We start from the raw sequence: 19,380 nt of genomic DNA, 5'->3' as shown, positions 1-19,380 counted from the left end.
AGACCCAGAGATAAGAGTCAGTGTAAGGGCTGATGGAGCTTTTGGCGAGTTCACTGGGCCCTGGTGCCCCTCTTGCTGTGAAGGCAAGACAAGTCCATCCTTAGGTGTCCAAGGCTTTACCTCCATCCACCCCAGCTGGATGGGAGTACTGGCAAAGGATGAAGAGTATTCCTGTGCAACTTGGTATCGGAGAGGGAAACACACTTTTCTAAGCTTTGTGATAAAGGACATTTGGTGTTTCTAAGTCCTTCGTTGCTTGACACCTTTAAGTTAAATACAACTTATCTTGCTTTTGCCATTCAAATTATTTTGTGCAGAGCCCACTGAATTGCTGCAGGCCTGGACTAGCTCGGCGAACTTCAGCCCAAATATTGGTCCTGTCTGGTTTATGAGAGCCATGGACAGGGAGCGATGATGCTTCACCTCTGCCCTGGACACCTCCCCCTGACCTGCACAGAACGGCACACAGAGCTCCACAATGCCTTATGACACCTGGACAGCCAGAGCTAAAAGAAACGGGCCAAGCTCGCCAGAGAAACACACACCTTCATCTTCTGCACCAACACAGACCTACAAGCCCTTGCTGAGCGCAGCATCCCTGCAAGTCACAACACGTACAAGCAGCCCTGTCGGCGCGCGGGTCGCTGAGCCCCGGGGCCCTGCGCAGACTCACCGTGCAGCAGCTCCAGGGCAGGGCACGCCGTTCCCTTTGTCATCTGGCTCCTTCTGGAGCTTCCCAAAGTGAGATACCAGCTGGTCCTGCTCTCCTTTTAGTCTGTGCTGCCCTGGGAGGGGTGTCCTTGAGCAGACCAAACTCCTGTGCATCGCTGGATGGACGCGGTGAGGAGCGGGGCAGGGTATCGGATCACAGCACTGCTTCTGGGAACAACCTTGGCTTTGGGATAGCAGGAGACCTCAGACAGCTGCGGTGGATTCACTTTACTGCTGGCCTCTCCCTGCCTCTCTGGCAGCAGGTCTGTCAGCTTGCTGTGGATCCACAGTCTCCACAGCAACTATTTATAGCGGGAAATTCACAGCTCTGCTAAGATGGAAACAGAGAAATCCTCCCCCTCTGCTGCACCATCCTCAGACCCAGAAAACATAGGGCTGCCTCAGTCTTCCCACTGCTCCCAGCAGTACGTTGGCAGGACTTGCTACTGCAGCACCATCTACCTGACACGGCCATCCCCAGCCGGTGCCTGGCACAGGGGACAGGCTCCCCAAGCCCACCTGTGTGCCACACTGCCAGACCTGAGGCACCTCACCCTCCCCAGCAGTGCCCACATGCAGCCGAACACCATCACAGCATGGTGCTGGTGCCACAGAGCCCACGCTTCCCCTGTTCCTGTCTCTAGCAGAGCAACTGCAGTAACATCCTCCCTGCAGCCCTGAGGGAACCCGAGCATCCCAGCACCACGCAACACTGGGGAGGAAAAGGCCACACACAGTAAAAATCACATTTTTTTTCCCCCACTGCCACATGCCGTAGCCTTGCACCAGAGCTGGGCATGGTCTGGCCTCCCCCTCACTGGGGCCCTGGGCTCGCACAGCTCAGGTTTCCTGGCTGAGGCTGCAGAGACTGAGCCTCAGCCCTGCAGCGAAGGGTTAACCCTGCCTCGCAGTAGCTCTGCTGCAGCTCCAGGCTGCCAAACCCAGGCCGGGGCCTCCCAGAGCGGTTCTCCCCCTGCCTGTGCCCCTCTGCTCTCACCTGCCTTCCCTGCACTAAAAATACCAAGGGAGGGGGCAGAGGCTGCACCAGGCTGGGTACTGAGCTCTGCAGGGCAGCGAGGGGTGGGGGACAAGTGGTTTGTGACCCCTAAAAGGCAACAAGAACACACAGAGTACAGAGAGGAGGGACTAAAGGAGAGGGAGAGGCAGACTCTATCCAAAACTCTGCTAGTAAAGGAAGTTGGGGGGGTTAGGGGGGGAAGAAAAGAGGATAGATGGGCCAGGAGCCAGCTTTCTGTCTGGGAAGAACTGTGTAAATTCATTTAGAATTAAGTTGTTTTGGTAATTTAGGAACACTGATTTCTGCCTCACGCTGGTGGACAACAGTGACCAACATAAACTGTACCTTCAGCGACCCTTACCCACGGTGGGAGACCATAGCCAGAGCTGCCACGTGCCCTCAGTGCCAGCCCAACAGAGTGTCTGTGGAGGGAGGCTGCCTCCTCCTGCGGGCAGAGACGGTATTTGAGCTCTGGAAACTGCAGAAGCACTGGGATCTAGGTGGAAGGTGGCACAAGATTATCTCAAAGGAACACAGCCTATGGAGGGGGCAGGAGAGAAAAGCCCCGCTTTCCTCAGACAGCTCCCAGGTCCTGGTGCTCAGGAGTGCATGGTTTCCACTTAGGATGAAAAAAGAGGCAAATACGTTCCAGGTAATTGCATCATCATGCAACAGAAGCATGACACAGAGGTTGTATATTAAAATTTATTGAATTATTGTGTAAGAATTCTCTTTATTAAAATCATTTGGACTCTAAACTGATTATTTACAGACAAAACCTCTTATATCACCAATAGATTCCTACATCTCAGAACAGTATCTACAAACAGTTATTACACTATGTAACAAAATTCAGATTTTTTTCAAGCTTTTTATATTAATTATTAATTCCAATTTGAGAAAGACAGTACCTTGGGTGCTCTGAGCAGAACTCAAGGTGTGGCAGGGCATAAATGCAGGTCAGGCCATACCTGAACAGACAGACAGACACCAAGTCACAAGGCTGGGAGAGGGCAGAGTCACCAGGACAGAGGACTGGGAAAAAGACTATTAGAGCAAATGCCCTGGGTGTTCTGGAAACCAAAAGAATAATCCCCACAAGAAAGGCACACACACACAAAAAAAAGCAGCATCTGGCTGCAACTGGGGCACACCCTGAAAAAGAAACGGCATTCCACCGAGGCAGCAGCATCCAAGAACCCTCTATTTTCATTTAAAAAAAAATTAGCCATCATTTCTACAAACACACAAAACCTTTCAGGTACAGCCTAAATTTGCCACCAGACAGATGAAAGCAAGAGCTCTCACATCTACATCACATGGGTGCCAGCTACACTTCATCATGCCAACGAGAGAGACATTCAAATACACTAACGGAGATTTATCTTAATACTGATCAGTTCTCAGCCTTTCGCCCAGACCATGGCAGAAGCAAGTTCCTCTCTCTGACCGCAGTACTAAATAAAGCTGGATGCCTGCCACTCATCACCGTTTTGAGTGTCCCATTAGAGCAGCCACATGCCCTCACTGTGCCCCTGTCCCACAGGAGGGGACCGGCCGTGGTGGCAGGGCTCTCTCTGCTGGTGCCCACAGAACTTGCTACCTGTAGTCAAACAGGGACACCCAGGGAGGATTCTCTGTCCTTGAGCAGGAACGTTCATCTCCAGAGAGTCTGACAAGCTGGTTGTGGAATCAGGCAGAGACTGGAGGAAACTTAGAAGGATCGCCGGGAATAAATAAATAAGTCTTCCCTGCAACAGGAAATTTCATAACAAAACCTGTTTTGTGCAAATTTAAATGCAACTGAACCCTGTCGTAGTAATGGATTTTGCCACAGGAGAGGGGCATGGACGGAGGGAAGAGGGGCCATGCCTAAACACCCAAGTTGATCCCAGCGAGGGGCCTTCAGTGCATGTCTGCAGGGGAGGAGGATGCTGGTATCGAGAACACCGAGGACAGATGGAATGGGAAGAGATGGGCACTACCAACTTTCCACCCTCACTGCACCTGCACTGGGCAGTGTCTCCTATCCAGCCACGCAAGGATAAGCTGAAGATGTTAAATAAATCAATCACCTATGTTTAGCTCTATGTTTAACTCTTGATTATTGCTCTAATAAAAGCAGAATTTCACAGATACACTGGGAGAAAGCAAATCACTTCCAACAGCCAGAAGCACTACTAAGAAGCAAGGAGGATGTGGATGCCAGTGTGAGGCGGATTGAGAATTAAGCCTCAAGCCACCCTTTTCTGGGAAAGTGCAGAGATAATTCTGCAAAAATAGGGGCAGACATTACCAGTCTGCAGAGCCAGAAATCCAGCAAAGAGCCTGTGGCTCCTGGCAGGCACTCAGTGAGCTGGAGAGGCCATAAACTAGGCCTTGCTGCCTGGGGCAGAAAGTTCATCCACCAACACAAAAGGGGACAACATTACTCCACCACTATACCTGCACCTGCCTCAAACCAGGGAATCACCTCCTGCAGTTCCTAATGGAATGGGCTTTACATGCATCATATTGACTTTTTCCAATCCTTTCCTCCACCCAGCTTTTCTGGGGCCAATTTAACCATATTTAGTCAGGACAGAGGTTTTAGACACGCTAAGTTCCCAAAATTTTTGTGGAAATGGGTGGTCAGGCAGGAGTGAGACTAGAGCTGGTCACCACCTCGGGGAAGAGAGGCAAACTCTGACCCCCCTATCTTCTTGGCAGCAGCCATCCAGCTACCCTAGTGCTCTGTACAGCAGGATGGGAGCAGAAGGTGGCACAGGGATGTTGATCGTACTCTGGGCGCACAGACTACCTGGGAACACTGCTGAGAGAGGGTCACAGGAGAGCTGGCTTTGTAGGAAGAGAGGCCAGCATCAGCCTGTTTTATACTGCTCCAAGAACAGTTTTGCAACTGCACAGCACTTGCAGAAAGCCACAGAGCTGATGGGACAGGCCTGGAATTACTTCTATATGCAATGGAAAGAGAGACAGGGACATGACTCCCCTGTTCTAGCTCTGCTATCTCCTGGCCCCCACAATCACCACAATCAGGGAAGTGACAGAGGAGTCAGACCTGTCTACCTGCCCTAGGAACGTAGGACATCAGTGTGGAATTAGCAGCAGAGGAGGAAGAGAATGAGTAGGGCACCCTTATAAATAGGGATTGGCTCTCAGAAGGGCAGAGGACTCTCTTCACAAGGTGGAGGAACTAAGGAAGGAGCAGTGAGGAGCTGCCCCACGACAGCTGCCAGCTAACTGTGCTTGTGCCTGTCCCAGCCTCTCCTTCCATACAAGAATCATTCCTGTTTGCAGGACACCTGACCCTCCTTGGGAACAATGCAGTTGTGCTTCACAGCTCCTTGGACTTTACAGCTCCCCAAATAACTCTTGGATGTGCCATGACAGGAGAGTTTGGGAAGTAGAGCTGAGAATAAGGTGTAAGGCAAGCCTAACAGAGAGCCCGGAGCTGATCCCATGGGGAACAGCGAGCTGTTGGTACAACGGAGACACCTATGAGTTATCCCTGCAGACAAAGCAGCGGAGAAAACTGCTCCAGTGCTGACAGACGTTTGTCAGTAGAAGTGCACAGAGATACTTCTCCAAGAAAAGCTTTGTCTCAAAGCCACAAAGTTAAACATTCTCCTTTAGCATTTAAATACATTAACTTTCTGAGGGTATTTACAAGTCCAGTTCAGAGCAGCAGAACAGCTGGACACCGAAGGAAAGGGGAGTGGCACAAGGCATTTGTTGTGCTTTTCCAAAGAGCAGGGCAACCTCTGACCACAAGGAACCAGGAAGACAGATCCGAGCTGGGTCAGTGGAGACGGAGGCGAGCCAGGCAGCAACTCTCACATGCTGAATTTGTCCTGAGGGGAAGGGCGAGGGGGTGCTGTTCATTTACAGTGGCCCCCTGGGCAAGTGCACATGCTGGTGAGCACGTTACAGCCAAGCAGGTGCCACGCACAAGCTGCCAGAGACCAGAGCACTGGGGAGCAAAAGACCTTCGCCTTTAGACATCTCCTTCCTACATCCAACATCCAGAACCAGCAGGGGCATTGCTGTCAGGAGTTTCTCAGGTAGGACACTGCAGAAGTGCTCGCTAGCTGGGGACAGAGGATAGCACAGCAGTCAGCCCAGGGAAAGCTTCCTGATCCCCACTGAAGCGAGCAGGTGCAGCAGGGAGTGTCCCAGCACTGGCAAGGGCATCCATGGACTCCACAGGCACAGTGCTTGGTGTTGTCACCTGGCTCTTCAACAATGTGGTTTGGGATCTTGGCACATTCACGTAACATCTGTAGGAGGGACCTGTGTGGGCCCGCAACAGTCTGCCAGGGAAAAACCAAAGTTTGTCCTTTTTTTCTGTTTTGTTTTGCTTTTAAAAAGAAAAAAAAAACTGTAAAAAAATATTCTCTGAGATGCAAGGACGCCTGTACTTTGTACTGCCTTGGCCATCCCTGCTCATGTCACCCGCAGGTTCCTTGGAGAGTCTGGTTCCAATGGCAGCAGGACACCCTGTGTATAGACTAGGATGTGCACTGTCCCCCTTCAGCCAGGGGAGAGCAGTCTGTCTGTGCCTGTCACAAATCTGTGACTTTATTCTCCACAGCTGCTGCAATCTGTTGCAGTCTATATCCGAGCTGCATCTTCTGTGCCGTTGGGTCTTCTTCCAAGGCAGTAATGATCTGCAACAAGACAGAGCTCACTGGCAGCCTTTCTCCAGCACACAACACTCAACCAGCTCAGTTCCATGCTCTGTGGAGAGCCCCAAGCTGGAATCCAGCGGGCTCAAGTCCAGAGTAGGTATGTAGTAATTAATCTCAAATTAACCACAGAATAGGTAATCTAGATTCATTCCAATAACTTATAATCTTCACAGGGCAAAAAGAATGCTAAACTTCTCACCTGAAAATTAAGTCTTCAGTAAATTTTCTGAACTAACTGCATTTCATTTCAAAGTAGAGTTTTTGGGTATTGGAGTCAAAAAAAAGAAGCGTACATGAAATCCCAACAGCCTCCAAGTTAGAAATATGTTCTTTTTGGTGATTTCCTCCCTCTCTCTTTGATAAGAATTGATAAAGTGATAAGTGATAATTAAAATGATAAGTGTTACTTTTAGCATGAATTACAAATGCCAATGAAACAACACAGTGTTGTAATCGTTTGGCTGCTGTTAAGTGTTAATTTTTGTAGGTTTTTTGTTTGGATGGTAAAAGGAGAAGGGCATGTTCATACCTGCTGAAAACACATACTCACCTGGTCATAGTACTTATTGATGTATTTATACAATTCATGTAGAGCCACCAGGGAATTGAGGTCACCTGAGTAATTCTGTGTATAAGAGAGGAAATGAGACAAAACTGTGAGACACCTAACAATGGTTTGTCTAAAGTCTGTGTCCTCACAACTCATTAGGAAATGTGCCCATTGCACAAAGCAACCAGAAAGGGAATTCACCAGCAGATCCTAGCAAAGGAAAAATCATATGCACTCCTTGCCCTGAACCCTTGACTGCATTTTTCTCTTCAGTGGCCCTTGCCCTCCCTGTGGTGCAGAGCAGCCACTGGGAACAGTCAGTAGGTCTGAGCAGAAACACACACTCAACTGGAATATCTCTCATCCCTGCATTAGTAACTCTCTCTTAGATACACAGGTGAGAGGACAGATGACTTTTGAAATAATTTTATTTACCCGTGATAGCTCAGCCAGGGCAGAGTTCATCTCCTGGTCACTGGCAGAGATGGTCTGACGAATGTCCGCGTAATACCTAGACAGTGGTACACAGGCAGTTAGCGTGTGGTTCCTCCTTTCACTGCTCAAACTACAACTCCTGACATCCATCACTTACCTTTCCACCATCTGCTTGTAGCGAGGAATGTCCCGGGCATAAAGCAGCTTATTGATCGGAGAGTCCTTGAACATCCAAAACCAGAATTGATTATGAAAAGCTCCTTAATCATGCTGTGGACTAATCTCAGCAGGTAACACCATCACTATTTTCAGTAATTCGTTCAGGATCAGGAATTTTTTGTCCTCTGCATGGAGAGGCACTTCAAATAGCAGGCTCTCTTCTAATAATGCAGTCTGAGGAACCCTGAGATGGTGAGATGTGTCTGGGATGCCTTCCAACTTGGAGCTAGGTGATCACCAGTATGAGATCACATTGGCTATGACTCTGCATAGCTGATGCCTGACATCCTCCAGAGATCCACCCATCTCATCTTTGGTGACCTGTGCAGGACTACTGCCCCATAGGCACAGGGTGAGTAGTGGTGGTAGAAAGTTTTTCTAATGGCCACCCTGAATGTCCCAAGTTGCATCCTGTGACCCCCACTGTCTGCCACAGCCAACTAGAGTTCAGCTCTGTCCCCCAAGTAGCTCTAAGCCGCAAATAAAGAGCACTCCTCAACAACTTCCTGTTGAAAAACAAAACCAGCTCCTCCCTCCTCTCTTCCCAGGAGTCCCCATTATTCTCCAGTGGCACACAGAAGCAAGAATGAGCCTGGCCTGCTGTTTCCATGATGGTATGTAAACATTATTGCCTTCCTGGGGCAGCACTGCTCAACTCTCTGTGCCTACCGTGCTCCCTTGTTCCTCTGTACTCACCCGCCCTAACTTATGGTCAGCTATTGTGCAGGAGTCCATGAAGGTCTGTGCAATGACCAGCAGCACAGCATCCACATTATCCGACGTCTGCACATCAAAGACAAACTGGGGGTTCTTGATGATGTTGATCCAGAACCGCAGGGGCAGGCTGCAGACAGAAGTGAAACAGGGCATCAGCAAAGGCAGCAACTACAGTGCCCAAAGATGTTCTGCATGTTACTGCATCTCCCAGATTTGTCCTCCCAGCAAAACCAGCTCTTCACCCCAATGCTCTGCTGCCCTGCACTCCCTTTTGCTTTTCCTCAGTAGGCAGAGGTGGCTGTCACTTTGCAAGTGACAGCTCCAGGCAAATTAGCAGTGCCTCCCTCTGGGGCCCTCAAGAACACCCTACCTGTTTGTCTTCCAGATATGGATGGTTTCAGGGTCTGAAATCCCATAGTGTATGGCCTGCTCATCCAACAGGTCAAAGAAGTATTTGACTGCCAGAGGGACGGGGCGATTGGTACTGAGGATCACCTGGAACAAGTCGTCCACAAACTTCTGCAAAGTGCCCTGTGGAAAACCGAGCAGGATGGAGTCAGCACAGAGAGTGGAGAACCCAAGCCTCACGCAAATGAGAGGTCACCCTCTTCTGCTCAGTGACCTCCCCTCACCCATCCAAAGGTACCTCAGATCCACTGCAGGGAGCAGTAGCAAAGGAGAAAAGAGGCCCCAGTGGTTTGTGGAACAGAGGGCAGGGAGAAGCCCATGAGAAAAGCAAAATGTGGAGGGGAGTCAGATGTACTCAGAGCCACTTCAGGTAGAGGGGACTGCTTCATCTTCATACACATCCCTGCAATCTCTGCCAGGGGATACGAAGGGAGGCAAGATCCCAAGCACAACACAGTCTGTGCTTCTTCTCACCTTCATTGAAAGTAGACGTGTCAGATAGATCTCCGGGATTGCCTTGGCTCGCTCCCGATCTCTTAAGCTCCCACGCCGATGCTTGGGAAGCTCTGGCTCTTCTGTTGGTTTTACCAGGTGCCAAAGTTTGATCCCACCTTCATCTGCATCCTCCAGCATTGGTGTTTCTAAACCAAGCAATTATTTATAGATCAGTGTGGGTTCTCTCATAGTGGAGCTTGGCCAGGTGAGCCCCAAGGAAGCAAGAAACACAAATGGGAAGAAACCTCTGGAGGCCTCTATCCAGCCTTCTGCACAGAGTACAACCACTGCTAGCACTACAGAAGTTTGCCTTTGTCCACCTAAAACCTTGAAGGTCTTGGAAACTTCCCCAGACGGAGATCTCCCACCACCCCAATGGTCTCTTTCAGGGAATGCTGAAGGTTTTTTCCCCACACCCAGTTTGAATCTCTTAAGCTGCAGACTGTGGCTATTGTCCCTCATGCCACAGGAGTATCCATGGAGCTGTTTATTCTGCCAGGCAGTAAGTACTGCCTGGCATCCCATCACCACCTCCAGGCCATGCTCAGCACTTGAGGATATTAAGATTTCTACAAGTTGCAGACTACAGTAAACCCTGGTGAGTCAGAATTAGAGAATTGTGCTTGCCCTGCATTTCCACACCCAGACCAGCTTTCCTCTGTTCTCACAGTCTTCTGCTTTTCTCTCATCTCACCTGCCCAAGCTCTCCCATTTCCTGACAATCCTATGAGGGTCCAAAGTATGTGCCAGCCTTCTGTAGCAGCATAAAGCTGGGGCTGAGGCAAAAGACTTATCTTACTAAATAGAAAGTGCTCTAAAATCATTTTCTGAGAACAAGACATCAAACTCACTCTCTCCTGGGATGTAATCCTGATTCTCCCTGTGGATGTGCTTTGTCAGGCGTGGGACCAGTGCTACTGTTGCTCCATCAGGCACCTACACACAAGCAAAACAATGACTTTCAAAACAAATGACACGTGTTCCTCATCAGCACAACAGGCAAGTGCTTGTAGACCAAAACAGACTATACCATTACCAGAAAAAGGGACATAAAGAGGAATTTTGGAGCACTGTCACTGTCTTTCCTGGTGGTGAGAAAATCTTGTCTGTACCAATTAAAAAACTGATGTGCAAAGTACGGTGAAAATAATACTCAAGGACTGAGGTCATTCACATCTAGAACATGTTGCACCAAAGTACGACATAGTGGTGCAAGATACGACACGCTGGTGCAAGGTAATTAAAAAATTCCCTCTTTCCATTCCTAGAAGCTACTTTGCAGGCCAGTGCGTCATCACCTGCTGACTGATCTGGACTGGAACATGAACAGATCCAGCACATCACCTCCAGCAGCAGCCACCAGGCATGAACTTGTGCATCTCCTTCCAGGCTCCACATCTACCCCCATCTCAGGTACAGCTTAGGGACAGGGCTGTGCTTGCTCAAGTCAGAGTGCAGGCCACAGCACTAACTTAATCTGAATATGATGCTGCAAGAAAGGTCCAGCCTTTTGACAGTGACCCACCAGGAGCCAGAGACACAAATAGAGCATGACGGTGACGGAAGATGAGAGGAGAAACAAGGCAATGGCAGACTGAGTTCTGACCTTGTAGTGCTGAAGAGTGTTCAGACGTTTCCAAGTCCCTTGCACAACAGACGTCACATCCTCATCGGACAGTATCAGATGACCTGCCAGCCCTGATCTCCACTCTACAGCCGTTGAAACAGAAATGAACAGATTAAGTGTTAATTCAAGGCATCATCTGCTTCAGCCTGGTTGACCTCATTACACACCCCCTGATTCTCGTCAACCTTTACCTGTGCTATTCCACAGACAACATAACCTGAGCAAGTGCCTGTACCAATGCTGTCCTGCAGTCACAGGACAGTCTCTCTCTGAACACAGGGACAGGTGGCCACCTGCCAAGTTCCTACAAATTCTGTCAGGCTGTGACTCTTCAAGCAGGTGGTTCAAACAACAAATATGCACCCATGGTTCTTATCAGATACTATTCTCTTGGTACCTTCTCTATTCCCTTGGTACCTTCTCATTTCTAAATGTCACCACTATTAAGCAACAGAAAAGAATGAAGATGGAAACCAGTGTTTTCCCCTCACAATGTAAGTTCTACCATTCTTTAAGTACTGTGGGCAAAACCATTGCTGGCAGATTACTGAGAGGCTGCCATTGACTTCACTTCCAGGAAGAGCCAGTCTCTGACCACAGCATCTTTGCACTGCACTCAGATCCACCTCCCCTCCTACACATTTTCTGTACGTTTTTTCTATATCCCCTTGCCCAAACTCTTGTTGTGGTCTGAGTCTGGCAAAGAACACCATGAAATGGAACGAGCTGAACCCAACTGCTTCCTTCCAACTCCTGCTTCTTGCTGTTACAGCCCCTTTGCTGCATCATGCCCTGTTGGGTCCAGCCAGAGCACGAGATCCTTGGTCAGTGGCTCTGGACAGCCAGCAGAGAACAACAAACACCACTATGCACACATAGCCAACCACCACTGCTCCACTTCCTCACTGAGTTTTGGCACCAGAGAGTTCTGCTCACCGAGGTCCAAGGTGTCTGGGTCTGGCCGGTGACAGTATGGTGTCCCTTTGTAGATCTGATCTAGGATTTTCTCCTTCACCTGTGTTATGGTATCACAGTCCAGCACTTTTGCAGAAATCCCTTGGGAATCTTCTGCCCCTCCTGCACCAACTCCTGCTTGTGTCAAAGCATTTAAGGTCTGTGAAAGAAAAGGTCACAGCTACTCAGCTGATAAGATTACATCTGGCACATTTACACCTTTGATGGTTGGCATTCAGGCAAGTTAACAGCTCGTCCTTTCACTGGGAGTTTCAGAAAAGAAAACATTACAAATGTTAGACACCCTGTTCTCAGTCTTGTGTCAAGAGCTGGAAGCCAGCTCAACAGCACTGCGGAGGAGCTTCAAAGTGCCATCAGCGATGCCATCCTCTTATTTCCAGACAGAGAGCGCAGCACATACACCAGATTACTGTGGTGAAGGTTCCTATCAACCTAGGGCAAAAGCACCGGATTTAGCAGAGCTCTTGCTCAACTATGGACTTGTGCTGCTGGGACAAATCTGACTCCCAGGAGACAGCATCAGGATGCTGCACTTCTGCCTCTGTAATGGGAGCAGAGACGTTCAGCCCTGTCATACCAGAGAGGACAGAAGATCTGGTGCTTACCAGAGTCCGGTACTCCAGGTCCTCTCTCAGAAGACGGTTGTCATTCAGGGTATATTTGGCTTTCCCTGTCACCCAGTCAACTGGCCCTTTGTCCACCTGGTGCTTGATTCCTCGGAACAGCATGTACAGGGGCTCCCCAACAGAATCCTGGCAATGGACAGGAAGGAGAGAAATTCAGCTTGCTCCTCCCAGCAGAGCCCAAGGGCTTGGAAACATGGACACCAAGCAGAGGGGGATCAGGACTGAGGATACAGCAGCTGAGCCACAGCAGGCAAAGACAGAGCCTGCGGCAACAGCTCTGTGCATAGGGAAAATGCACCAGTCAGCTACCAAGGAGATGCACACAACCAAAGCACTGCTCTGCCTCTGTGTCACTCATCTGAGAGATTCCTTGCCATCCCCTCTCCAAGGAAAGGAATTAAACCAGCATCTGTCCTCTCCATGCACAGACCAGTCTGCAGCCAGTGTGTTTCAAAACACAGAAGCTGCACTGAGCCCTCCATGACCTGGAGAGGCATCCTGGAAGCAATGAGTGCTATTAATGCTGCTTTAAGCATCCCTGTTTCCAGTGAGCAGCCCAGCTCTCTCATTCCTCACCCTGACACACAGACTCTGGCACTGCTTCAGCTGAGTGAGGCACAAAGCAAAGCTGTGGCTGCCTGCCCTCTGTTGGCCCCTCTACATCACAACGGGACAAAGAGCTCACCCTCACAAAGGCGTACAGGCAGATGGACATCCAGTTGGTTAACAGCTTCTCTACCACTGTTTCTGTCCTGAAAAGAGAATATCAGGTTGGTCACAGGAATACAGTGCAGAGCAGGGGGAGATTTGGAGATAAAGATTCCTCCCTTTGAGAAAAGAGCACACTAAATAATGATATAGAGTGAAAGGAGAGAGCAAAAAAAGACGTTAGAGATCAATAAGGTTAATGTTTTTGACACCACTTATTGAAAGCTCTTTTCAGCCTGAAGGAGGCACCAAATGACAGAAGAGGAGAGACAAGAAGCAGAGGATAGAGGAAAGCCTCTGGTAGTTCCCAAACAAGGACAATTTTTTTAGGACGGACCAGACAAGGGGCTAATGGAGATCTGAACGTGGGAGATAGTTCAGCTTCCAAACATGGTATGACTGCAAACCCAGGGACCTCTACACAACTAAGTGAGATTAGCAGACTTGGCAGAGCCCTAGTACCTGAACACAAGGAAGAACTTCAAAAGCAACTTCAAAAGATGGATTTGGTGAAGGCAACTCCAGCTTCCTACTCTTTCTACACCTTTTTTGTTCTATTCCCTGCCTGGAGAGAGGGGTGTCATTGTTACAGCTTCCTCCTGTTCAGTGTATGGTCTCACAGCTGCAGGCCATGCCATGATGTTGTCCTGCTCATAGTGGTTTCAGTGCTGGGCAGAAAGGCTCTGTCCCTCAGGTAGCCGGTAGCCATGGCTGGCTCACTCACCTCCGTAGCATCAGCTTGGGGTTCTTGGCCACGTACTGCTCCACAAGGTCATTCAGGAGCGTTTTGAGGATGTCAGTGAAGTACTCCAGCTTCCCATGCAGTGACACCGTGAGCAGTGATGCCACATAGGCCCGGTCTCTCGGAGAGAAAGTGCGCTGGATTTCCAGAGTGTGGATGAACTGGTGGGGAGAGAGATAAGCCAGCGTGTGAATCTGCTGAAAACAAGGCAGTTACAGCTGCTGGCTCTTGGAAGAAGTGGTGCTGCAGGGAGCTATTGAGGAATGAACCTTAATAGACACTGCCCACTTTCTGCTAGCAGTGACGGGGCCCTGGTGCCACAGAAGGCTGCAAGCAGAGAGAGGGACATTACCTTGGTGAGGAAAAGCTTGCTGTTGAGCAGGTTGGAGAGCTGGACCAAGCCCTGCTCCACCGTTTGCCGCCGGCACTCAGGGATGTCCAGGTCCCTTTGCAGTGGTGACTCACGGTGGCCCGGGAAGAAAATTCGTTCTGCATAGGACTTGTAGTCCAGGAAGGGGATCCCTGTGCCCACAAGGTCACTTGTGAGGTCCATCATCTCAGTCATCAGGTCTGAGGGAAAGGAAACGCCCATGAGGCTGACACAACTGACATGATCACACAACTGGTGGTGCAGAGGATGAGGTGAATGCAGGAACCGGGGCCAGCAGGATGGGACTGAGAAAGAGGAAGGATGTTTCCTGTCAGGAAGAGGCACATGGGGGTCTCATTGCTAGAATATTTAAAACTAGAATGGGCAGCGGGAGGAAAACAGAATAGGGAGCATGAGGAAAGTTCCAATCAAGGGCTGGTTCCCAGTTTTATAACGAGGAAGCCACTGTTCAGCACACATCTGTGGTTACAGCCATAACCTACAGTAGAGAGTATCAGACTTCCTGCTCCTCACTACTTCCCACATTAGTTGGGATTACAGTTGGAGTCACCTGCAGAGCTTCAGAGCCCCAGGTCTCCCTAGCTGTAAGCAGCTCAAGTACAGGGTTTGCAGGCCCAGAACATGGGCTGCAAGAGACTGGGCTAGTAGCTGTCATTAAGATCTCTTTAAGTGTGCTGCCTTGACCTTTAGCTCTTCATCTGAGTCTGGAGGATGAACTGGAGAATGAGAGGGGTTTGTATAGATTCTTGTGCTCTGAATTAAAGAAACAAAAAGGAAAAATTTTGCTGTATGTTTCAATGCGCTGGCGCAGTTATTGCCTGGTCTGAGTTATGCAGACAAGTACGCAGGAATGGGAAGAGAGGTAGGGCTGAGTGGTTCCTTAAGCTTCCCTGAAGCTGCAAGAACCTAGGAGCTCAGTGACTGACCTGTGAATTCCTTTTTGCATCTGTCCCGAACACTTGTTTCCAGATTTTCCAGCTGGATTTGAACTTTCTTGTAATCCCTCAGAGCCTGTTTGCTCTTCCTCCTGCAATAAGAAGCAGAATTGTTCCCAGTGGCACTGACCCAGGGACTGTCCTTGCCAACTGTTGTGTTGCTGCCAAAGACTCCAGGGCAGTTGGTGTTGAGGCGATTTCTACTGAACATCATCTTTGCAGGATGCCAAACAGTGTTCCATAAACTGGATGTGTCTCTTGGAGCACCCGTTAGGTGTGGATTCTGAATAAACCACAGTGCAGGCTGTGACCAACAGGTGCATGGTGCCTCCCACATCCAACACCACCAGGGGCTCAGAATTTGGTACAAAATAAAGAGAACTAAGACCTTGTTTAGGCCAAAGATGTATACGCTTGGTCACATCCCCTGAAAAATGTTGTGAGGAGTTTCCAGATCTCAAACAATGCCAGAGTTTCTTACCTGTATATGAAGACGATGACCAGAACAATCAGAGCCACAAAGGAGGCACCAACACCCAAACCAATCTGTGCCTCCAGTGGGAAGGTGAGCTGGCTCTCCGTGTCATACTGCACTCGGCCCAGGAGGAAGTTCAGGTTTCCCATCTGTACCTATAAGAAAGCGTGTGACACGATGTAAGGTCAGTGCAGGAAGGAAACACAAAGTCACAGGGCTTCTCCAGAATGGGCACAGGTGGCACACAGCTCCCCAGCAAAGCTGTCCCACAGCACAACTGAACCCAGCTATAGTGTTTGCTTTCAGGGAACACTTGGCATGTAAGATTAGCATTGAGAACAAGAGCAGCTCCTTGCCACCCCCTGTCCTTCACCAGGGCTTCTACCTTTCCTTGCTTCCCATCCAACCTCCCACTTCCCGCTTGTGCTTCAAGAAATGACAGGATTTCTTGCGGTGCTGCTGATTCCCTACCGTGAACTCTGGGAGCAAGTCCGTGCCCTCCCGCTTCGTGCGGTGCCGCGGAGCTGGCTGCTCGGAGGGGGGCTCACAGTAGAGATGATTCCTTGTTAGTGTCTTCACCACACAGATTCCTTCCCCAATCATAGCCATAACTTCATCCTTGGAAATAGCCAGATCTAGATTTTCCCCCTGCAACAGATGTGGAACAGCACATCAAAACAGGGGAAAAAATAACTCTGTATTTCCATGGCTCCAGAGGAGATGGAGGAAACTGATACTATGGGATGAAAACAGCCTTTTTCCTTCTCTGATTAGGCTCACATCTGAATTGGCTGCAGGAGTTAATTCTGTAAGCTAAAAAATTCACTTGCATACAATCTAGATTACAGCTTTAGGACCCGTAGCATGCTGCATAAGTACAGTTATAAATAGCCTGTCCTCTTAAGGCTCTTCAGCCGCAGCACAGCTAAGCTCAACTCTTCCCTCCGTGTACATATTTAAAAAGACAGTCTCATGTCAGTTAACCCACACTCTCAGCTGAATCAATCAATGCCTTCCAAAGGTGTAACATCTATGCTGCTGCTCTTATTTGCTTTAATTTTGGGAGCTTAAGAGTTCTTTTTTTACTAAAACCATGCTAACTGATGTTAATTACATTTTTATGTTTCAGTGCTTTCTAAACCCACAGCTCTGTCAGCCTATTCCGACAGGATGGCAGATCAATCTCTTTACTCTTTGGAAGTTCTTTTTCAGTCCTCTCAAACTGCCCTACTTCTCCAACATGCACTCAACCCCAAGGCAGCAGTCTAGACATTTCTAGACTCATACGTCCCCACTCATTTTTACTCGTGCAAAAAAAGAGCAAGGGGAGAAACTGCATCTCCAGCTGCAGCCATTAGTTTTTTTAATGAGCACTGAACTAGAAAGTACCTTTCCATACAAAAGAAATACCTCAGGGATTTTTTTTTTCACATGTACAGTAAAAACATCAGCAACTCTGCACTTCTATGTCATATTGAAAGAGTGATTTTCCTGCCTGCACCTACTAAGGCCTTCCCTACTGGCAAGATTCTTTTACTCCTAAGTTACTTCTAGAGGAATCTGAAGTAGGTACAAAAAAGTCAGCAGCTGAGAATAGGATGTGGGGGTAATTTAGTACTAACGTCTTATATACAAATAGTTTATTTAGGATTAAAAATAAAAAAGCACAAAAGTTCCCACAAGCCCTGTGAAGCCCTTAACAATGTTTTGTGGGCTCAGGTGGCTTTTTTTGATGCACTCTTTTCCTTCCTTTTACATACCATTTCCCACAGCCCAAAGCACATGTGCTGTGACAGGTTGTAATGGTGACAAATGCCTTAAAAACCTCGGATACTGCATGACACCAACTTGAAACACTCAGCTTGGAAACAACTCAGTACAATGAACATTAATTCCAGTTAGTTTTTGTGTTACCTCCACAGAGATGACACTTCCTGGCTTGTGACGATAGGGTTTGGCAGGATCCTCAGCATTCAGTGGTTTTAGGACGGGGTTGACTTCGTAAGAGAAGGGCATGGGATGCAGTGAGTTGAAATCAAAGCTCAGATTATCCAGAATAAATTCCAGTTTGATACGGACACTCTTCAACAGCAGGTTAATGGCTGGAGTTTTGCACAGGATCAGGTAGGAGGAATTCACAAGACATGGCTCTTCAAACTAAATGCAAAAGGCAAAAAAAAGTGTCAGTAGTGGAACACCAGTGCTTCTCCTGCAGCTTGGCAATACTTCCCATTCTGAGCAATCTGGGGCCAGTCTGCATTCCTTTTGTCTGGATCAATGCCAGAGGAACTCTGCTTAACTGTAGAGGGAAAAATCCGAGATCTGAGGAATTCCCCATGTTCCTCTAAGGAAGGTTTTCATAGCACTGGTTTTGATGGAAGGTCTCGGTGGTGGGAATCAGCTCTGATATCCCCCTGACAGCAAATTTTGGAGAGAGACCTGCTTTAGATCTCCCTGCTCTGACATAATGGAACCAAACACCTTCAATGCAAGGCTGATTTCCCAGTCTGAATGCTTCTGTGAAAGTGTTCCCATGCCTGCTGTATACGTTTTATATATCTGATGAAAGTACTAGCCTGTTTTTTCTCTGCCCTACAGCCACAAATGCTTTCCTAAGAACATTGGTAAAACAAGCTGTTATTTATCCATGTGCAGCAGAAGCACATTCTCTCAGTTTATGTAAAGGAAGTCCTCCATCATTTGCACTAGTAATACAAATCCTTCTTCTACTTGGGCTGCCAAACACACTCTACCTCTGCTGCATGCTCTGTGATCTTGGTGACCACATCAATACCTCTGTACTGACCCATCTCAGCAGACTGGCAGCAGGAGAGTAGAACATGTTGGTGGCACTGGTAGTTTCACTGAACTCTGCCTGGTTTTGTATCTCAGACTGAAAGAGAGCCCAGAGACTATAGGGATGGGTTGAACTACACAAAAGGAAGAGTCTGGAGCGTGGACACACTGAGCCACACAAGCTCTCTGACTCAGTTGTAGATTCCTTTATCTCCACACTGCTGCCCTGCTATTTCTGTCCCACATCACAGTCCTGCACATCTCTAAGCAGAAGCAGACCCAACCCATGGAAAGGTTTGTGAAAGTGTTTAACCTCTCAGTCTGGCAGAGAAAAATTTCACTCAGCCAAGACTATTGATACAATCAGTGCAGGTAACAGTAACTAGGGGGGGAAAAAAGCCCTATGGACAGAAAGTCCACCTGTCCAGAGGCAGACACATCCACACTGTGTGCATCCACATCCCCACTGAGCACTTTGTCATGCTACCTGCTGGATGCTGCACAGAGCATCCTCAGGGCACTCTGAGTCTGGGATGATTCTGCGCCATCGTCCTGCTCCTCGGCGCCGGCGTTCAGATGGAGAAACTGTAACTCGGATCTTCGGTTTCTGTACAACATCCAAGTTGTATCCATGAACTCTGAGCACTCTCCCTCCACTGAAAGAGGAAAGTAGCTGATTTCACCCACCTGTTATTAATTAGTTCCATTTTGCCCATGCTGCCACCCTTCTGCTTATGCTTTTTCCTACAAGTCTGGCTTTAACCCAAAGTGCAACTCAGCAGACAGAGGCTGCTGGTGCTGAGTACCTGCCTGGAGTGCCTGCCTTGGCACACAGCCCCAGGGAAGGAGCATTCAAGTCTT

General features: G+C 48.8%; 1 protein-coding gene across 5 annotated transcripts in view; it reads right to left on the bottom strand.

Annotated features, from left to right (window-relative positions):
* Positions 1-2,416: 2,416 nt before the first annotated feature.
* Positions 2,417-19,380, bottom strand: part of PLXNB1 (plexin B1) — a 78,627-nt gene continuing 61,663 nt past the window's right edge. For all 5 annotated transcript variants that reach the window (XM_027882237.1, XM_027882240.1, XM_027882239.1 and 2 more), the window contains 19 exons: positions 19,007-19,175; positions 17,638-17,880; positions 16,195-16,371; positions 15,730-15,878; positions 15,240-15,340; positions 14,275-14,492; positions 13,905-14,083; positions 13,158-13,224; positions 12,452-12,598; positions 11,808-11,985; positions 10,851-10,954; positions 10,096-10,180; positions 9,224-9,390; positions 8,712-8,872; positions 8,321-8,468; positions 7,563-7,627; positions 7,406-7,481; positions 6,971-7,045; positions 2,417-6,399 (listed from right to left, as the gene is read on the bottom strand). In XM_027882237.1, coding sequence (XP_027738038.1) covers positions 6,295-6,399; positions 6,971-7,045; positions 7,406-7,481; positions 7,563-7,627; positions 8,321-8,468; positions 8,712-8,872; positions 9,224-9,390; positions 10,096-10,180; positions 10,851-10,954; positions 11,808-11,985; positions 12,452-12,598; positions 13,158-13,224; positions 13,905-14,083; positions 14,275-14,492; positions 15,240-15,340; positions 15,730-15,878; positions 16,195-16,371; positions 17,638-17,880; positions 19,007-19,175 — 2,614 coding nt within the window. In that variant the 3' untranslated portion in view covers positions 2,417-6,294. The remainder of the gene's footprint in view (positions 6,400-6,970; positions 7,046-7,405; positions 7,482-7,562; positions 7,628-8,320; positions 8,469-8,711; positions 8,873-9,223; positions 9,391-10,095; positions 10,181-10,850; positions 10,955-11,807; positions 11,986-12,451; positions 12,599-13,157; positions 13,225-13,904; positions 14,084-14,274; positions 14,493-15,239; positions 15,341-15,729; positions 15,879-16,194; positions 16,372-17,637; positions 17,881-19,006; positions 19,176-19,380) is intronic.

This window comes from Empidonax traillii, unplaced genomic scaffold (assembly GCF_003031625.1).
Source record: "Empidonax traillii isolate 1590-97213 ecotype Southwest subspecies unplaced genomic scaffold, ASM303162v1 scaffold104:size2570737, whole genome shotgun sequence".
Classification (NCBI taxonomy): Eukaryota; Metazoa; Chordata; class Aves; order Passeriformes; family Tyrannidae; genus Empidonax; species Empidonax traillii.
The sequence above is the reverse complement of the archived record's forward strand: the minus strand, read 5'-3'. Positions and strand labels throughout refer to the sequence as shown.